This window comes from Stegostoma tigrinum, chromosome 41 (assembly GCF_030684315.1).
Source record: "Stegostoma tigrinum isolate sSteTig4 chromosome 41, sSteTig4.hap1, whole genome shotgun sequence".
NCBI classification, from domain to species: Eukaryota; Metazoa; Chordata; class Chondrichthyes; order Orectolobiformes; family Stegostomatidae; genus Stegostoma; species Stegostoma tigrinum.
In genome coordinates, this window is record NC_081394.1 from 5,975,657 (window position 1) to 5,998,102 (window position 22,446).

The 22,446-nt window shown below is 46.6% G+C and overlaps 1 protein-coding gene across 7 annotated transcripts; it reads right to left on the reverse strand.

The window, feature by feature from the left end:
• Window positions 1-315: 315 nt before the first annotated feature.
• On the reverse strand, window positions 316-20,779 carry LOC125448538 (free fatty acid receptor 2-like). Of its 7 annotated transcripts, none has more exons than XM_048523900.2 (2): window positions 20,658-20,779; window positions 316-2,804 (listed from the first exon to the last, which is right to left on the reverse strand). In XM_048523900.2, exon 2 carries the CDS (start codon window positions 2,787-2,789, stop codon window positions 1,809-1,811), a length of 981 nt encoding a protein of 326 aa, XP_048379857.1. In that variant the 5' UTR covers window positions 2,790-2,804; window positions 20,658-20,779; the 3' UTR covers window positions 316-1,808. The 7 variants fall into 7 exon arrangements, with proteins under 7 accessions (XP_048379857.1, XP_059497243.1, XP_048379858.1 ...); XM_059641260.1 differs by lacking the exon at window positions 20,658-20,779 and adding an exon at window positions 19,768-19,846; XM_048523901.2 differs by lacking the exon at window positions 20,658-20,779 and adding an exon at window positions 12,523-12,639.
• Window positions 20,780-22,446: the final 1,667 nt, after the last annotated feature.

The following is a 22,446-nucleotide window of genomic DNA, read 5'->3' on the forward strand; positions in this document are numbered from 1 at the left end:
GTAACTGGGGAATTGGGACTGGCTGGATTGCTCTGCAGACAGACCTAGCTTGGAATGGATGGGCCAAATAGCCTCCTTCCAGTACAGAAATGACCCTGTAATGGATTGATCTCACCTTGGTGACCCCAGGGAAGGTGGGCTTTAGTCTTTTGAGCCTTCTCACTTGTTTTGGGAGCTGGCACCATTCCTTCTCCACTCCCAGTGGAGCTGGCCAGGTTTGTTCCCACCCCTGCCTCTTTGTTCCTGACTAGGCCCTGGTAACCCTCCACTGTATCCCCCCCCCCCCCCCCCCAACTTCTCAGACCTTTTCTGTGTTCTCCTACTCACCTTCCCAGGCCTTTTCTGTATTCCCCCACTCAGCCCCCTTCCAGACCTTCCCTGAGATCTTGTGCCTTAACAATCTGTAAATTTACAAAGTTTGTGTGAGATATCTTTGTTTTATTTTCAATTCCGTATCACCCAGGGTTCAGGTTCAGAAAAGTTTTATTTCCCAGTCACCTTCACTGATTGGTATATATGCACTCCCCTCCATGCCCACAACTCTCTCTCTCTTTGCCCATTTATGTTTTCCAACCTCTCCACAGCACTGTTTGTTCATCCGAAACCCCTTCACTGCTGTCTGCTTTGGCTTCTACCCAGCAACATAGGTAAGAATGTAAGAACAGGAGGAGGACATTCAGCACCCTCCACCAGCCTGTTACATAGGAACAAAAGAGGTCCATTCAGCTTTCTCCTTGATGTTACACAGTAACAGGAAAAGCTCACTCTTCAGCCCACTTCACACTTGCCTCCTCCCTGTCATCCACACCACTGGAACCCCTATCTTGAAAACCCATTCCACCTGTAACTTTTCCCAGTTCTGATTGAAACTTTGATCACAAATCTGTTTCTCTCTCTCTCACTGTCCCCAGAAGGCAGGAAGCAAAACATGCCATAAGACGTAGGAGCAGAAGTTGGCCATTCAGCCCATGGAGTCTGCTCAGCCATTCAATGACATTGTGGCTGATCTGATCATCCTCAATTCCACTTTCCTGTCTTTTCCTCATTCCCCCTTACTGATTAAAAATCCTTCTCAGGTTTGAATATTCTCAACAAGCCAACCTTGACAGCTCTTTTTAGGGAAGAATTCCACAGATCCATGCCCCGCTGAGAGAAGAAATTCCTCCTCATCTCTGTCTGAAATGGACCTTTATTCTGAGATGGTGCCCATTCGGTTCTGGAGTTTCCCACAAAGAAAATCATCTTCCCACATCTCCCCTGTCAAATCCCCTCAGAGTCCTGTATTTTCAATAAGGTCATCTCTCATTCTTCTAAACTCTAATCACTCGAGTACTTGTCAAAGAGGGACATCCTAGAGGAAAAGACAGAAAGAGAGACAGGGAAAGAAAGTGAGAAAGGGAAAGAAAAAGAGGGCAAGTGAAAGAGGAAGAAAGAGAACAAAAGAGAGAGAAAGGGCGAATGAGAGAATAAGAAAGAGAAAGAAAGGTGGAGTAAAAGAGAGAGAGAAAGATTCAGGGAGAGAGTTGGGGGAGTGAGGGGTCAGGAAGAAAGACAGCAAGAGAAAATGAGGGCAGTGAGAGAGAGAATAGGAGACAGAGAAGGAGATAGAGAGGGGAGAGAGAGGGAAAGAGACAGACAAAGGGAGAAGAGTGACAGAGGGAGAAAGAAGAAGAGAGACAGACAGAAAGAGTGGGAGAGGAAGTGAGGGAAAGAAAGAGAGGTGGAGATAAAAGGTTTAAAGAGTTGATTCTAGAGCTTAGACACAATGGAGAGGCAATGGGGAGTGAGTGTTTGGTTTCCTGTGGGGCCTACAGTTTGGAGCACTGGTTCTGGTTGAAAGAATCTGCCCTCAGGGCCTCATTGCGTTTGCGGAGGAAGCTGAGCAGGATCTGAAGGGGTCTGAAAGAGCTGAGCTCACGGGAGAGGCTGCCCAGGCAATCCCTGCAGGTCTGCTTGACGGCGCTTGAGGAGAAGTAGAAGATGATGGGGTCCAGGCTGGTGTTGAAGGTGCTGAGCAGCAGGGCATCGGTCCGCCACGGGGGGCTACTCTGCTGTATGAAGCCCACAAAGTGGGAGATGTTGTAGGGGGCGAAGCAGATTAGGAAGACGAGCAAGGTGGCCAGCACCAAGCCGACTGCCCGCTGCTTCTTCCCGTGACTGATGTGCGGGGACGAGAGCAGGATCCGGATAAAGCTGCTGTAACAGAAAGTGGTGATCAGGCAGGGCAGGCAGAATAACACTATGCCCAGTTCCAGGCGAAATGGCAGGAGGACTGCTAGCTGGTTGGGGGTGAAGCTGTCGTAGCAGACGGTCTCATTCCAGCTGGAGTTGGTGACCTTCTTATATTCGGTGATGTATACAATGCTGCAATGGGAAAATGCACAAACCCAGAGAAGGAAGCTGACGAACAGTGCATAGACAGGCTTACGGTACAGGTTGTACTGGATGGGGAACGCAACTCCCAAGTACCGCTCCACGCTCACCGCAGTCAGAAACAAGATGCTGCCGTAGATGGCACTGAAATAGAACAGGCCGCTCAGAGGGCACAGGAAGGTGGGCAGAATCCACATACTGCCCTTGACTGACTCCAGGATCTTGAAAGGCAGGAAAAGCAGAAAGGCCAGGTCGGAGATGGTCAGGTTGATGAGGAAGATGACATTAGGACCAGCTTTGCGCCTGGCCCTGCCCAGGAATGCATACAGAGCGAGCAGGTTAAACGGCAGCCCGGTCAGAATGGCCACGGCGTAGACTGTGACGTGCAACTTGTCAGAGAACGATAGCACAGCCATACCTCCTCATGACAACTGCAGGAGGAAAGAGAGAGTTTGGCATGGTGACAATGTCAAAGGCATGGCGGGCAGACACATCTCACCATTAGCTTTCAAGAAGCCAACATTACCCCAGCGACACACAAAGAAATCTCTCCACCACTACTGTACCGCAGCATTAACTGAGACAGACGAGACCACACCAGTACTGCACCCCAGTGTTAGACCATGACAGATCTGTCCTCACTAGTCCTATATCCTATTATTATACAGTGACAGAGCTGTCCCCACTAGTCCCATATCCTATTATTATAGTGACAGAGCTGTCCCCACTAGTACCGTACCCCAGTGTTATAATGACAGAGCTATCCCCACGAGAACTGTACCCCAGTGTTATGCAGTGACAGACCTGTCCCCACTAGCACCGTATCCCAGTGTTTTACAGTGACAGACCTATCCCCACTAGTGCCGTGTCCCAGTGTTATAATGACAGACCTATCCCTATTAGAACTGTACCCCAGAGTTATGCAGTGACAGACTTGTCCGCACTAATACTGTACCGCAGTGTTGTACAGTGATGGACCTGTTGCCACCAGTGCTGTACCCCAGTGTTACACAGAGAACTGTTTCCACAATTACTGAGCCACAGGATTAAACAGAGTTTCTTCACCAGTACTGTACCGGTGTCATACAGTGATAGACCTGTCCCCACCAGTACTGTAACCCAGAGATAGTAGGAACTGCAGATGCTGGACAATCTGAGACATAGCAGGCCAAGCAGCATCAAAGGAGCAGGAGAGCTTGATGTTTTGGGCCTAGACCCTTTCCTGCTCCTATGATGCTGCTTGGCCTGCTGTGTCCATCCAGCTCTACACCTTGTTATCTCAGTACTGTAACTCAGTGTCATTCACTGACAGACCTGTCCCCACCATTATTGTACCCAGTGTTATACAGAGATCTACTTCCACCAGTACAGTACCTCATGTCATAAAATGACAGACCTGTCCTTAGCTGTATTGCACGCAGTGTTGTACAGCAACAGACCTGTCCCCACCAGCAATATACCCCAGTGTAATACAGTGTCAGACCAGTCCACATCAGTACTGTATTCCAGTGTTATACAGTGACAGACCTGATCCACCAGTACTGTAACTGTGTGTTGTACAGTGACAGACCTGTACCGACCAGTACTGTACCCAGTGTTATAGAGTCCTAACTCCTCCAGTACAGTACTTTGGTGCCATAAAATGACAGACCTGTCCCAGCTGTAATGTACCTAGCATTATGCAGTGACAGACCTGTCCCCACCAGTAGTGCACCCCATTGTCATACAATGTCAGACCAGTCCCCACTAGTACTGTATCCCAGTCTTATACAGTCACAGACCTGTTGTCACCAGTAGTGTATTACAGTGACAGATGTGTCCCCACCAATACTGTATCCCAGTGGTATACACTGATGGACTGATCCACACCAGTACTGTATTCCGGTGTTCTATAGTGACAGACATGTCCCCACCAATACTGTCCCACGGGGTTATAATGTAAAAGATACCTCTATACGCTCTGTACACCAGTTTTATTCAGAGAACTGTCCCCACTAGAATTGTCATCTATGGTTGTATAATGACAGACCTGTCCACACCAGTACTATGGCCCGCTGTTATAGAGTGGTAGATCTGACACCACCACTACTGTACACTAGTATTATGCAATGACAGATGTGTCCCACCACTGCTGTACCCCAGTGTTATACAGTGACAGACAAGTCCCCACTGGTACTGTACCCCGTTGGAATACAGTGACAGAGTTGACCCAACCAGAGTTATAAAGTGACAGTACTGTCCCCACCAGTCCTGTACCCTGGTTTTATGCACTGACAGACCTGGTGAGCCTGCACCGTACCCCTGTGTTATACAGTGGCAAACCTGTCCACATTAGCACTGTACTCCAGTGGTATGCAGTGACAAACCTGTCCCCTCCAGTACTGTACTCCAGTGATATACAGTGACAAATGTGTCCCACTAGTACTGTATCCCAGTGTTATACAGAGACACCCCTGTCCCCACCAGTCCTATACACCAGTGTCATGCACTGACAGACCTGACTCACAAGTACTGTTCCCCAGTTGTATACAGTGACAGAGCAGTTGCCACTAGTACTGTACCTCAGTGTTATACAATGACAATGTACTGTCCCAGTGTTATACAGTGACAGATAAGTCCTCACCATGACTGTACACCAGTGTTATACAGTGACAGGCCTGTGCCTACCACTGCTGTACCCCAGTGTTATTCAGTGACAGTCTTGTCCCCATCAGTACTGTACCCCATTGTTAAATAGCCACAGACCTGTCCCCACCAGAATTGTGCCCCAGTATTCTACAGCGACAGACCTGTCCCCACCAGTACTGTATCCCAGTGTGACGCAGTGATAGACCTGTCCCCACTAGTACGGTATCCTAGAGTTGTACAGTGAAAGACCTATCCCCATCAATACTGTACCCTGTGCTATGCAGTGATAGACCTTCTCTCCCCAGTATTGTATCCCATTGTTATACAGTAACAGACCTGTCCCCAGCAGTACTGTATCCCAGTATTACACAGTGTCAGACCTGCCCCACCAGTACTGTATCCCAGTGTTACACAGTGAAGGACCTGTTACCACCAGTACAGTACCCCAGTGTTATACAGTGACAGACCTGTCCCCACCAGTAATGTGCTCTGGTGTTATTCAGAGACCTGTCCCCACAATTAAAATGCTGCACTGTTATACATAGGTTTCTATCCACCAGTACTGCACCCCTGTGTTATCCAGTGACAGATCCATCTGTATGAGTACTGTACTACAGTGGAATACATTGACAGACCTTTTCCCACCAGTATTGTATCCCATTGTTATAGAAACACAGACCTGTCACTACCTGTACTGTACCCAATGTTATACAGTTACAGACCTGTCCTCACCAGTACCATTACCCAGTGTTATACATTGATAGACCTGCCCCCACCAAATCTGCTCCCCAGTGTTAACCAGTGTCAGTCCTTGTCCCCACCAGTACTGTACCTCTGTATTATGCACCTGTCCCCACCAGCACTTACCACAGTGGTATACAGTGACAGAGACGTCCTTACCAGTTTTGTATACCAGTGTTATACAGTTACAGATCTGTCCTCACCAGTATCGTTCCCCAGTGTTATACAGCGACAGAGCTGTCTCCACCAGTTTTGTGTCCCAGTACATAGAACGTAGAACATAGAACAGTACAGCATAGTACAAAGCTCTTTGACCCACAATGTTGTGCCAATCTATTATCCTACTCCAGGATCAAACACACACACTCACACATATACTCTCACAGACACTCACACACATTCTCACACACAAACACAGACGCTCTCACTCTCTCTCACACACATACACTCACACACATGCACTCTCACACATATATATACACACACACACACTCTCTGACACATATACACATACATATACATGCTTACACATACACACACACACTCTGTCACACACTCATGCACTCACGCTTAAACACATACATGCAACCATACACAAACACACTCTCACATACACACACTCACGTACACACACTTTCACACATATATACACACACTTACACATACACACACTCGCAAGTACACGTTCACACACACATACACTCACTCTCACATACACATATACATACACACTGACACAATCTCTCTCACATACACTCTCAAACATACACACACTTACACACACTCTCACACACATATACATACAGTGACACAGTCTCTCTCACACACACACAAACACACACTCACACACATGCCACACACAAACACACATGCCCCCCCCATGCACACACACACACTTATACAGACACACACACATTCAGACACACACACACACACACCCACACATACACACACACACATATACATACACACACTCTCACACACACATACTCTCACACAAACATACACATTCGCACACACATTCTCTCTCACACACACATACTCTCACACAAACATACATATTCACACACACACATTCTCTCTCACACACACAAAGACAGACACAAACACACGGGTACTCGCTCACACATACATACACAATATCACCCATACAAGCACACACAATCTCTCTCACACACACTCCTTCTCTCTCTCACACACAGGTGCACACACACACTCATACAGACACACACACATACTCTCTCTCACACACACTCTCGCACACACAAACACAGACACATGCGCACTCACATACACATGCACTTTCTCACGTGCACACCTATACACACGGGCAATCTTACACACACACACACACACACACACACACACACACAATTGCCGAGTCTCACACACATACACTTTATCTCTTGCACACATTTTATTTGTTGCACACACATGCACATATAAACACACACACTCTGTGTCACACAAACACACACACACACATTCACCTACATGCATATACACACACTCTCACACATACTTATACACACACAACCCCACTCTCACGCAGACACATTAAAACACACACATGGATGCAGACACACATACACATTCACAGGCACAGAAACACACTGTCATTCACACTCTCTGTTTCTCACTCATACAGATGCACACATTCACACACAAAAATGCTCAAACACACACACATACATACACTTTATCTCTTGCACACACTCTACCTGTTGCACACACATGCACATATAAACACATGCACTCTCATGCATACACGCACAGATACTCTCATATACACATGCGTATATGTGCAGACAGTTCAAAACACATACACACCGTGACACACAAACTCACACACACAATCTCACACATACACACTCACATGCACACACATACAAACACATGCAGACAGTCTCACACACACACACACACATACACACACACACACACACTCCCACACACAAACATACACACTCTTACACATACACACATACACAGACAGTCCAACACGCACACACTCTCACACAAGGTGACACACAAACGCACACACACTCTCAGACACACATAATCTCACACATGCACACTCACATGTACACACATTCACACACACACACACACACGCACGCATTTACATTCACTGTCTCACACACAGGCAAACACACACTCTCTACACACATACACATGCTCACACACACACTGACACACAATACACACATATGCAGACAGTCCAACACACACACACACACACTCACACAAGGTGACACACAAACTCACACACACTCTCAGATACACACAAGCTCACACATACGCACTCACATGCATACACATACACACACACACACATACATACACATACACACACACATACTTACATTCACTCTTTCACACAGGCAAACACACACTCTTTCTCTAACACACACACACACGCATAATCACACAGACTTACACTCTCACACATACACACAAAAACTCACACACCACTCTCACACATGCACACACACACTCTCTTTCACACAAACACAAACACACACACACACACACACACACTCACGCAGACACACACAGTAACACACAAACTCACACACACTTTTTCACACATACATGAACACTCACACACATATGCAGACAGTCTGACACGCGCGCGTGCGCACACACACACACAACACACACTCTTACATACAGTGACACACAAACTCATACGCACAATCTCACACATACACACCCACATGCACACACGTACACACATGCGCAGACAGTCTGACACATGTGCGCGCACACACACACACACACACACACACACACACTGTCTCACACAAGGTGACACACAAACTTGCATACACTCTCAGACACACATAATCTCACATTCACACACACTCACATACTTACATTCACTCTCACGCACAGGCAGCACGTACTCTGTCTCACACATACACACGCTCACACAAACACTGACACACACTCTCACACATACACGTATGCAGACAGTCCAACACACACACTCTCGCACACTAGGCAACACACAAACTCACACACACTCTCAGACACACACAGTCTCACACATACACATATGTACTTACATTTACTCTCTCTCACGCACAGGCAAACACATACTCTCTCTCACACATACACACAATCACACATACTGACACACACTCTCACACACAAGCATACACACTCTCACACATAAACACGTACGCAGATGGTCCAACACACACACACACACACACACACACACACACTCAAACAAGGTGACACACAAACTCACACACACTCTCAGACACAATCTCTCTCTCTCTCTCTCACACACACACACACACACACACTCTCTTACATTCACTCTCATACACAGGCAAACACATACTCTCTCTCTAACACACACGGACACATACACACACACATGTGCACAATAACACATACTTACACTCTCACACATACACAAACAAACTCACACACCACTCTCTCACACACAATCTCACACTTACACACGCTCTCATGTGCACAGATATACACACACTCTGTTTCACACAAGCACACAGTCATGCAGACACACAAAACACATACAAACATTCTCTCAGACATACACACACACACACTCACACTCTCACACAGACACACAAACTCACATACACAACACATTCACACATCCATACACACGCATACTCACACACACATGCACACACACTCTCTCACACACACACACACACACACACACACACACACACACACACACACACACTCTTACACCTACACAGAATCATACAAACACAGACACTCTCTATCTCTTACACACACATACATCTGTCTCTCTCTCTCACACAGACACAGACACACACACACAGACACACACACACACAGACACACACACACACACAAAATCAGATACTACACTCACACACACACTGTCTCTCTCACATACTACACACACAATCACACATGCACACATTCTCACACAAACTCCCACACACAAACACAGTCTGTCTCTCTCACACACAACATTCATGAACACATACTCTCATACATGCACACTTATAAAGACACTGACACTCAGACACACACATGCACACTCTCTCAGTCACAGATCTAAGCACAAACTCTTTGACACGTACACACACACACACACATGCTCCCACACATACACACTCACAAACACATATACACAAACACTATCTCTTACACATGCAAGATAATAAAATGTGAGGCTGGATGAACACAGCAGGCCAAGCAGCATCTCAGGAGCACAAAAGCTGACGTTTCGGGCCTAGACCCTTCATCAGAGACATCTAGGCCCGAAACGTCAGCTTTTGTGCTCCTGAGATGCTGCTTGGCCTGCTGTGTTCATCCAGCCTCACATTTTATTATCTTGGAATTCTCCAGCATCTGCAGTTCCCATTATCTCTCTCTCTTACACATGCAGACATATAGACACACACACACTCGCACGCATACACATGCACACATACGCTCACACACACACAAACACACATACGCACAATTATACAAACACACTACACTCTCTCATGCACTCACACACACGCGCACACTGTCACACAAACAGATATACATGCTCACACGTATACACACTTACACAACATACTCACACACACAGTCACACAAACACTCTCACAGACACACATGCACAATCACACACACACATTCTCATTCATACGCTCCCTCTCATGCACAGTCTCTCTCTCTCACGCACACACACACGCACGCGCACACACACACACACACACACACACGCGCACACACACACACGCACACACATGCACAATTAGACATACACACATAAACTGTCGTGCACTCACACACACGTGCACACTCTCACACAACAGATGCACACACTCACATACATACACACGTACACAACACATTCACACAAAATACACACACATACACACCCACATGTACATGCACACACACACACACACACACACACACACACACACTCTCTCACTCATACACACATGCACAGACACAAACACAGACACTCTCTCTTACACACACAGGCACACACACACAGACAATTAGATACATACACTCTCTCACACATACACACACAGAATTGCACACTCACTGACACACTGATAGAAGCAAACCAGCAACAGATACACACATATATGTACCTACACTGCTAGACTCCACTGACAGCATACACTTATTAATACATTCACATGCCCAAGCCAACACCAACAGAAATGCTTCCACAAGTGATGCAGTCAGTAATAAAGGCAAATGCTGTTGTAACACATTAGTAAGACTCAATGAAAAGAGTCTAGGGAGCTGCAAAGTGGATAAACTCAGACCTACCTTCCCCACCTGCTCTCCTCAATCCTCCACACCACACATGGAAGTAACAGGCTGTTGACAGATTATCTCCAGTGATCGAGAAACTGGGAACAGTCACTGTGTCTGACTGGAGGTTCTGTCAGCAGCAATCAGCAACAGCAGGATTGTAAGCTCAAAACAGCTCACACTGACAGTCCCATGCAGACTCACCCCGTTCAGATTACAGGCATTCCCAAAAATTTGCCTGTGAAGCAATCTTGGAATTTCTGTGCTCGCCTCTTCCTTATAGCTGGAATGAACCATTTGTAAGTGCCTGTATGATACACGCACTGGGCTGCAGCTGCACAGTACTGCCCAGGCTCACAGACACAACAGGTCACACACACCCACACAGGCGTTAACACTGCACAAGACAACGACGAATCAGGGAGAGAGCATCCCTGAGGAACTATCCCCTCAGGGGATATTTTGAAGAGGTGGCACCAATGACAATCAGCCAAGTGGTCTTTTTAATGCCCACAGACAGATAGCAGGATATTCACACATGCTTTTCCCTACCTTTCCAATGTTTCAAAACAGGGAAGGGTTAATTTCTTTGATGTACAGGCACTGGGATAGAGCAGGCAGCTGGTGAGTAAGATCCTAAATGGCAAAGTGTCAAAGAATTTACTCCCTCTTTTGTTTCAGTGATCATGGGTCAGGGAAAAAACCCTTGGCCCCAGTGTGGCAATTCCTCAGTGCTGACCCTCTGACAGTGCGGCAGTCCCTCATTCCAAAGCTCTGACAGTCCAGTACTCCCTCAGTACTGAGCCTCCGACAATGCAGCGCTCCCTCAGTAGTGACCCTCTAACAGTATGGCACTCCCTTAGCGCTGTCCCTCCAACAATGCAGCACTCCCTCAGCACTGACCCTCTGACAGTGCAGCACTCCCTCAGCACTGACCCTCTGACACTACAGCACTCCCTCGCTACTGACCATCCAACAATCCAGCAATCCCTCAGCACTGACCCTCTGACAGTGCTGCACTCTCTTAGCACTGAACCTCCGACAATGCAGCACTCCCTTGTTACTGACCATCCAACAATGCAGCAATCCCTCAGTACTGGCCCTCCAATAGTGCAGCACTCCCTCAGTTTGACCCTCCGACAATGCAGTGCTCCTCAGTACCGACCCTCCGACAATGCAGCGCTCCCTCAGTACTGACCCTCCGAAAGTGCAGCGCTCCCTCAGTGCTCACATTCCGACAATGCAGTGCACCCTCAGTACTCCCTCTGACAATGCAGTGCTCCCTCAGTACTGACCCTCCGAAAGTGCAGCGCTCCCTCAGTGCTCACATTCCGACAATGCAGTGCACCCTCAGTACTCCCTCTGACAATGCAGTGCTCCCTCAGTACTCACCCTCCGTTAATGCAGTGCTCTCTCAGTACTGACCCTGCGACAATGCAGCACTCCCTCAGCGCTGACCCTGTGACAACATAGCGCTCCCTCAGTACTGACCCTCTGACAGTGCAGCACTCTGTCAGCACTGACCATTCGACAATGCTGCACTCCCCACTCCATCAGCACTAACTCTCCAACAGTGCAGCACTCCCTCAGAACTGAGTTTGGTTTGTGTGATGAGATTTCTGAAGGGTTTGTGTATCCACAAAGGGATGAGTGGTCAGAGAAACAAATCAATTTCATTAGTCACGCCTTGCTATTCTTTGTTTAGGAGTTCCACCCCCTTCCAGGTCTGTACGCACTCTGCATTCTTCAAACACTCCACTCCCTTAATATTCCAGGTGGTTAGTCATGAATTTCTGGAAACATTGGTAAACTGCTTCACTTTGAGGCTGTGCACCTTCATTCAATGGTACAGAGGCACAGTTGGGCCTGTGTCTGAATTTGATGCACTATTCTGGTGTCCTCACTGATCAGCAGCCTGCAAGGCTGTTCGCTCAATCCTTCCTTGAACAATAACCAAGGGTCTTACTGCATAGGGTCTCCTGGCTGCAGCAGTACAAATATTAACACAACAAACATCTAACCCTGTGTTGTCCCTGTCTCGGGAGTGTTTAATGGGGGGAGAGTTATCTTTTCTTTGTTCATTCACAGGATGAGGGTGTCGCTGGCAAGGCCAGCATTTATTGCCCATCCCTAATTGCCCAGAGGGCACATATGTGTCACCCACATTGCTGTGAGTCTGGGTAACATGTAGGCCAGAGCAGGTAAGGATGGCGGCTTCCTTCCCTAAAGGATGTTAGTGAACCAGATGGGTTTTTCCAACAACTGGCAATGCATTCATGGTCATCATTAGCTACTTAATTCCAGATATTTTTATTGAATTCAAATTCAGACCAGCTGCTGTGACAGGATTTGAACCCAGGTCCCCAGAACATTATCTGTGTCTCTAGATCAAAATACCAGTGATAATACCACTAGGTCATTGCCTCCCCAGTACTAAGAGATTGCTGCACTGATGAGGATCAGTGTAGAGGGAGCTTTACTCGGTATCTAACCCTGTGCCTTTCCTGTCCTGGGTGAAAATACACTGAACTAAAAAATCATCTACAATTTACCATTTCTTTCCAACAACCTCAATAAACCTCCTCTAATCTCCTCCAGTCCTTACAATGCTCCCTACCTCTGTATCATCCTCGAGCCCCTACACCCCTCCTTATCTCTGTAGCCTCCTACACTCCTCCCTACCTCTATAACTTCATCCAATTCTGGCCTCGTGAGCATCCCTCAATTCCCATTGCTCCACTATCAGGGGCCGTGCATCCAGCTACTCGGGGCCCTGAGCTCTGAACCGCTTCACACCCCTTCCATTGGTTAAATGCTCAGTGTCATGGCTAGGGCTGACATGTAGTCTGCTGCGAACCCCACCTCCCACTTCCTCGGTGCTGTGGCTTCCCATGGATTTAGAATCTTTGGAATGAACTTGGGGACATGTTACTCAGTCTAAGGCACTATTTAAACGCAGTCTGTTGTTGTTTGTTCGACTGCAAAGCCTGGGTCATTCTGTGGTGCCCAGTGGTTGCAGATCAGAGTGTCTGAGTACAGCATGACTGCACCGCACTCCCTGGGTGGAACATTGTTAGTTTTCTGACGTAGCAAGTGTTGTTGTGATCTGGGATGTGCTGCCTGAAAGGAAACAGATTCAACAGGATCTTTCAATGTGCAATGCGCCTTTCTGCCTTAACCCCATGTCCTCCAAACTGCACCTTCCCTATAAAGGTGCCGCGGTCATCATCACATTTCACTGGCTTAACATGCTGGAAATTAAATCCTGGGGTTGGCTACAAATGTGAAAGATTATCAAAGAAAAATGCAAAATCCCCATGTCACTCATTTTCAGGCTCAGATTGACAGAAAGCAGGAACGACTATTTCTTACAGGTCATTTGATTCTAAAAATGGGTAAACAATTTAATTACATTAAGTAACCTCAACAAATTAAAACTCTAAAGCGCTTTTACAAATCCTAATCCCCAACCCATGTGAAAACAACACGTGGTTAGAGGGATAATTGGAAAAACAATTCTCTAGTCTATTTTCCCAAAACCTGTTATATTGGTTCTTGCTGATCTGAAGGTTCTTCCTGAACCCTCTGTTTTACTGAATGCTTCCACTGGTTTGCGAGAGGCACAGGGTGACTGTCTCACTTATGAAAGATCTCTGACTTATCCAATTCAAAGCTAAAACTTACAGCAGATACTGAAGGACAAAGAGGCTGGTTTTCACCAGTTTAATGTGGCTTATTGCAGAGAACTGAGAGACTATGTGTTTTGGGCTACTGTAGATCTGCTGGTTTCTCTTTTGGTCTGACAAAGCTTGTCTCTGTCTTGCTCACAGACCAAACTGTTCAGCTCCCTTACAACCAGTCACATGGTTATTGGTAGCCTGTGTCATTGATAATTGGTCCCTAGTCCACACCAATGAGCTTTACTTGTAAACAGTCCCTTGGCTCCAGTTCGTCTGCTTGTTCCTCAAGCCCACAGTTATATAAATGAGGTTCACGAAAAGTATCAACAAAAAGTATCAAAATCCTTATTTCAGAAAATGTAGTCATCCTTGTAAATCTCTGGGTTTTAAAACACCTCCTTCTCATTTCACTCCAGTCAGGTGCAAAAACAAAAAGGCGCAATCTTCACACACCAGACGTTGTTACAAGCATGTTGTCGACTGGAGCTATGGCTAACAAATGGGACAGCGTCTAAACTCTTACTGTCCCTTGGCTGGGCAGGATCCTCTCCTGTTCTTACTGCCTGTCATCGGCGTGTGTTGGGAACATTCTCCGGCGGATCTTTGGCTGCACCTTCCCTTGTCTGTCAAGTGCTGGAGTCAGAACTTCTAGCCCAGAAGAGCTCCCTCCTGAACTCTTCTGTTATATTTAGTGACTTCTCAAATTTCATTCAAGGGTTGTTTGCCAGACCAACATTCATTGCTCATCCCGAGTTGTCCTTTGAGAAGGTGGTGTTGCTGCACTTCCTGTAAGTTGATCCACAATGCACTTAGTGAGGAATTTCCAGGATTTTGACTCAGCGACACTGAGTAATCGGTGATATATTTCCACGTCAGAGCGAGTGGCTTGCAGGGGAGGGCATTATCAAGTATCTGCTGTCCTTGTCCTTTTAGATGGAAGTGGCTGTGGCATTGGAAGGTGCTGCTGTAAGGATTTTGATGAATTTCTGCTGTGTATCTTGCAGATAGTACACACTGCTAGTACTGAGGGCCAGTGACAGAGGGATTTGATACTTGTAGATGTCATGCCAATCAAACAAGCTACTTTGTCCTGGGCGGTGTTGAGTTTCTTGAGTGTTGTTAGAGCTGCACCCATCCAGGCAAGTGGGTATATTCCATTACACCTCTGACTTGTGCCTTGCAGATTATGGGACAGGCTTTGGGGAGTCAGGAGTTGAGTTACTTGTCTCAGGATCCCCAGCTTTTGACCTGACCTTGTAATCGCTGTGATTACATTGTGAGTCCAGTTGAGTCTCTGGTCAATGGTGATCCAGAATACTGAAGCTGTTGATTCTATAGTGAAGACTGCTCCCCACCCCAGTTCAGGGAAAAGTGGAGCAGAAGATGACTCATAAAATGCTCACGCCACCAAATGAGAGGAGGGTAAATATCTCATGGGGGGCACAAGTACAGAACTCGATGAGACTAAATATGGCAAATTGTAGACATCATGACAAAGGATTAATAAAAACCATGTTTACATAAGCACATTGAAGCAAACAGGGCAGTAATTGTTGAGTGAGTGTGACCAGCAGAATGAATCAAAGGAGATTTTCTGTAACTTGGTAATGAGCAGCACAGATCTAATCATCTCATGATAAAGGAGCTATATGACTGTTTAAATATGCAGGGTGTTTACCGTTTGAAGGTAGCACTTTGGGTCATTCAGGTGTAATTAAACATCGCAGCTCAGTGATAGAGCAGTCACATTTCCTGGTGTCAACAGGGTTGTAAAAATATTGTCTGCACATCATCTGTACAATGCCCTGCATACAACAGACCATTCATTCCCTCTGCTCTGTGCTAGTCTTCCTGCTCCACAGCACACTCCTCCCTACACCACTCTTCATTGCCATCCCACCATCATCTCCTTCTCCCCCATTCTCTGTTGTGTGTGCCCCTCGCTTCAATACATCAATATGATTCACCTCAATCATTTCCAGCGGGAGAGGGTCCCACATTTTGCTCCTAACTTCCTGGGGAGCAGGTCCTACATTCCCTCCACTCTCTGTGGGAATGATTCCTATATTTACCCCACTACGTGTTGGAGCAGGTCCCACATTCTCTATTACCTTTTCATCCAAAGGTCTAGCGGTATTATGGCTGGGCTGTTAATGCAGAGAACTAGGTATTATTCTGGGCACTGACGTTCAAATCCTGCCAGAGCAGAAGGTAGAATTTGAATTCAATAATTCAAGAAAACCAGGAATTAACAGACTAATAATGACCATGAATCCACTGTCAATTGTTGGAAAAAAGTCCGCCTGGTTCACAAATGTCCTTTAGGGAAGAAAACTGCTATCCTTACCTGGTCTGGCCTACATGTGACTCCAGACCCACAGCAATATGTTTGACTCTTAACAGTCCTCTGGGCCATTAGGGATAGGCAATGAATAAGTGGTGGCGAATGAATTAAAAAAAAACTCATGGCAGAGTTTGCTTGAGTTAAGGAGGCAGGATTTTTCAGGAGTATTGAAGATCAGAGGGACACAGATGTGCACGTTCCCCCTGTCCTTAAAGATAGCCAGTGAGGTAGCTTAAGCAATTTAGAGGGTATTTAGGAATCGTGCCCTTATTAGTCAAGGTATAGAATTTAAGCGCAGGGAGCTGCTGCTGAAATTGTATAAACATTGCTTAGGCCAGAGATGTGTATTGTGTACTGTGTATAGGAGGGATAAGATTGCATTGGAGATGGTGCAGAGGGGTCGGGATTTACTGGGATGTCACCTCAAGAGTTTCACCTATAAAGTGAGATTGCGGTTGTTACCTTGGAGGAAGAGCAGACTAAGGGGGGAGATGACTGGGATGTATAAAACTATGAGTGTCATAGAGTGGGGAGACAGGAGGAGACTTTTTCCCTTGGTGTGGGGATCAATTACCAAGAGCCTAAGGGGACTATGAGGAAACATTTCTTTGCTGTGAGGGCAGTCAGAATCTGGATCTCATCCTGAAAGGGTGGTAGAGGCAGGAGCCTTCATACTATTGAGGTGTTGTTTTGGACCAGGCCAAACATCCTCAAAATATAGTCAGGAGTTAGCCAGGGCCCTAATTTATCTCATTTAAAAGTGTAAGGTGCTGTGTTCCAGTGGTAATTTATTTGGTCCATGGCTAGGTTTAAGCGAAATACACTTTATTCTTACACATAACTAAAACACAAAAATAAAAAAGAGAATTGCTGTAACATTAATTCTATTGAAGTACTAAATAAATTATTGAACTACTAATCATCAACTATTCCAATAGAGGTAGCATCTCATAAGCGCATCCTTGACAAAGGCAAATTCAGCAAAACAGGTTTTCTTGCATGTTCCCTTTCTCTCCAGTGCAGGAGAAAGGACCAGCAAAAGAAACAGTCTAGCAGCAGAGAGAAGTCTTGAGCTTTTTGCTACTGCAGAGAGAGACAGAGTTGTATTTATCAGCTTTAACTGCCGAAATTCCAGCAGAAAGCAAAGCTAAAAAGCTGGGTCTGTGTGAACCTGATTCTGCCTACTCATGCTACTTCTGTCTAATTTACAAAAAAAAAGTTGTTTGCCCACTGCTTCTGAAGCATATATTCTGATACCACAGTGGCAAGCCCAAGAGAAACAGTACAGAACACATCTCTCTTCAAGGCACAGTGCTATCACAACTTGCGCTTGGAATGCCAAAGCACACAAGGCCAAGTTCTGGGAAATGGGATTAGAATAGTTAGTCACTTGTTTCTAGTCCAGTACAGACCAGATGGGCCAAAAGGCCTTTCCTGTGCTACAGATCTCAATTGCGGTACGGGAGGCTCAAGGTTACAGCTCAAGATTTTCAATCTTGCGAACTTCTTGAGTGCTAGAGGATGGAATGGCTGAGAGAATAGGATGGAACGTTTGCTTCTTTGAACATTCCAGACACTGGGGGTAGGAGAAGATCAGAGTTTGCAGGGGAGGGGCAGAATCAGTGGGCCAAATAGCCTCTGAGCAACTCCCATTGATCTTGTGCCTTCCTTGAGTGGGACAGACAACAACTTGGTTTCCCTTGAGGTGGAATTTACCGAGGAAAGCTTCGTTTATTCATTGAGGCAACAAGAGATTTTTCTGAACTGAATACACATGTGACAGGGTTTGAGATAAACAGAGAGGTGCTGAATCATTATTGTTAGATTTACTCTCTCAGTGCCTCAAGCAGCTAATCGTGACCTTTGTTTCTGTGGAAACACAGTGAAGAGGCACCAATGTGATCATTCATGATCCCAATGAAATGTTGACAATGGAATTAATTTCATAAATTAATCACCAGTCTGTGTTGGTGAAAGGCAGTTCCCAGGAACAGCTGCAGAGCATGACGTGTCCCTCCAAATTCTGGGAACAGCTGGTGTGCACAACACTATTTATTCGATTATCTGGCTATTAGTTTGACGATGGCATTAATCTTGTTGATTCTCCAACATCCCTGTTCTTCCTCCTGACTCTCTCCTGCTCTCTCTCTCTCTCTGGTGGTTAACTGCAGGACGGTGCTGAAAGAGAATCAGTCAAAGCCTCTTCAAACATCATCACTGGGATCCTCCAGCATGCGGTTTATGTATTTAATATCCTGCGGTTAGATGACACATGGAGAATTGTGCACAGTTCAAGTCTCCATATTCATTAGTGAGACATTCTCAGCACTGACGGTCCAACAGTACAGCACTCCTTCAGCATGGACCTTCCGACGGTGTGCCACTCCCTCAGCCCTGACCCTCCGACAGTGCAGCGCTCCTTCAGTACTGACCCTCGGCAGTGCGGTGCTCCCTCAGCACTGACCCTCCAACAGTGCGGTGCTCCCTTAGCTCTGACCCTTCGACAGTGCGGCATTACCACAGTACTGACCTTCCAATACTTGCCTCATTCCCTCTGCACTGGCGCTCCCTCAGTACTGACCCTCCACAGTGCTTTGCTGCCTCAGCAATAACCCTCTGACAGTGCGATGCTCCCTCAGCACTGATAACCTGACAGTGCAGCACTCCCTCAACACTGACCGTCTAAAAGTGCGGCATTCACTCTGCACTTACCCTACGACAGTGTGCCACTCCATCAGTGCTGAGCGTCCGACAGTACAGCACTCCCTCAGTACTGACCCTCCGACAGTGCAGCGCTCCTTCAGTACTGACCCTCGGCAGTGCGGTGCTCCCTCAGCACTGACCCTCCAACAGTGCGGTGCTCCCTTAGCTCTGACCCTTCGACAGTGCGGCATTACCACAGTACTGACCTTCCAATACTTGCCTCATTCCCTCTGCACTGGCGCTCCCTCAGTACTGACCCTCCACAGTGCTTTGCTGCCTCAGCAATAACCCTCTGACAGTGCGATGCTCCCTCAGCACTGATAACCTGACAGTGCAGCACTCCCTCAACACTGACCGTCTAAAAGTGCGGCATTCACTCTGCACTTACCCTACGACAGTGTGCCACTCCATCAGTGCTGAGCGTCCGACAGTACAGCACTCCCTCAGTACTGACCCTCCGACAGTGCAGCGCTCCTTCAGTACTGACCCTTGGCAGTGCGGTGCTCCCTCAGCACTGACCCTCCAACAGTGCGGTGCTCCCTTAGCTCTGACCCTTCGACAGTGCGGCATTACCACAGTACTGACCTTCCAATACTTGCCTCATTCCCTCTGCACTGGCGCTCCCTCAGTACTGACCCTCCACAGTGCTTTGCTGCCTCAGCAATAACCCTCTGACAGTGCGATGCTCCCTCAGCACTGATAACCTGACAGTGCAGCACTCCCTCAACACTGACCGTCTAAAAGTGCGGCATTCACTCTGCACTTACCCTACGACAGTGTGCCACTCCATCAGTGCTGAGCGTCCGACAGTACAGCACTCCCTCAGTACTGACCCTCTGACAGTGCGTCACTCCCTCAGCACTGACCCTTCGACAACGCGGCACTACTTTAGTACTGACCCTCTGACAGTGTGGCACTCCCTCCGCACCAACTTTCCAACAGTGAGGCGCTCCCCCACTCCAACAGTTCTGTGCTTCCTCAGTGTTGTATCTCCCTTTCGGTTTAATGCCTTTCATCTTCCCTGACTATATCATTGCTTGTTTTATTCTAGGATGTCCTGAGGGGGTGGGAGGTGCTAGCTGAATGTACGTGTTTCCTTCTTTCTGTCTCTTGCTGTCTGACCATATGTGACCAATGAATTCACAATCCTGTATTTCCTGTTACTGTCTGATATTTACCATCAAAACCAGCACAACAGGAACTCTGATGAACTGTTTGTTGAAGGATGTGTGTTTATCTGGTGGGTTGGCTCCATTCCCTGTGCAAATTATTTCCAAGAATTGACAACATGACTGCATGTGGTGTCTGTACTCCACATGCAGTAAGGCCATAGCTATCCTGCTTTCCAGGGGGAGGCCATTCAGGCCAGCAAACAAGTTCTGTCTCTTTGCAAGATCTCTGCAATCGGTATGGTGTCTCTCCTTGTCTCTCTCTCTCTCCTGCCACTGCCTCTGTGAATATTTCCTCTCCCAGTATTTAAATGATTCCATCATGCCACCCCCTTTTGAAAGTTCCTGTAAAATCTGCTCAGTCCGCTGTTTCAGGCAGAATGTTGCAGATTGCAACAACTTGCATTGAAAAATACATTCTACCTCACCTTCATTGGTTACTGCATTGAGTATGGAAGTTGGAACGTCATGTTGCAACAGAAGCAACTGCTTACTCCTAAACCTATCACAATTTTTCATAGATTCATAGAGTCACACAGCATGGAAACAGACCCTTCGTTCCAACCAGTCCATGCCGACCATAATCTCAAACTAAACTAGTCCCACCTGCCTGTGCTTGGCCCATATCCCTCCAAACCTTTTATATTCATGCACTTATCCAAATGTCTTTTAAGTGTTGTAACTGTACCCACATCCACCAGTTCCTCTGGAAGTTCACTTCACATGCAAACCAGTCTCTGTGTAAAAAAAAATTGTCCCTCATGACTTTTTGAAATCTTTCTCCTCTCACCTTAAAAATGTGTCCCCTACCCTTGAATCCTCCATTATTTTATAAATTTCTATCAGGTCACCTATCAAGCTCCTACTGAAAGCTCCACTGAAAGAGGTCCCAGCCTATCCAGCCTTTCTTTACAACTGAAACCTCCCATACATGGCAACTTCCTGGTAAATCTCTTCTGAACCCTCTCCAGCTTAATAACATCCTTCCTATAACGGGGTGAACAGAACTGGGCACAGTAATTCACACAGCAACTGATATGCATGTGGGGATGCTCTATCTGAGGGGGTGGTGGAGGTAGGTTCAGTTGAAGCTTTTGAAAGGAAAATGGATCATTGCCAGAAGCTCAGTCCTTTGAGTATAGGAGTTAGAAAGTTATGTTGAGTTTGTATGGGACATTGGTGAGGCATCTTCTGGAGTGGTGTGTCCACTGGTTGCTGGGTATGAAGGTTTGAGTTTATAAAGAAAGGCTGGATAGGCTGGGACATTTTTCACTGGAGCACAGGAAGTTGAGAAGTGACCTGATACAAGTTTATAAAGTAATGAGACGCAGAGATACAGTTAATGGTAATTGTCTTTTCCGTAGGATGAGGGATTTCAAGGTTAGGGGGCACATTTTTAAGGTGAGAGGAGAAAGATTTACGAGGCTTTTTTTTATACAGAAGTTGGTTTGTGGGTGGAATGAACTTCCTGATGAATTGGTGGATGTGGGTACAGTTACAAAGTTTAAAAGTTTATTGG

Bases quoted from the DNA above. Each gene is read 5' to 3' on its own strand.
- LOC125448538 (XM_048523900.2), bottom strand. From the start codon at position 2,789: ATGGCTGTGCTATCGTTCTCTGACAAGTTGCACGTCACAGTCTACGCC.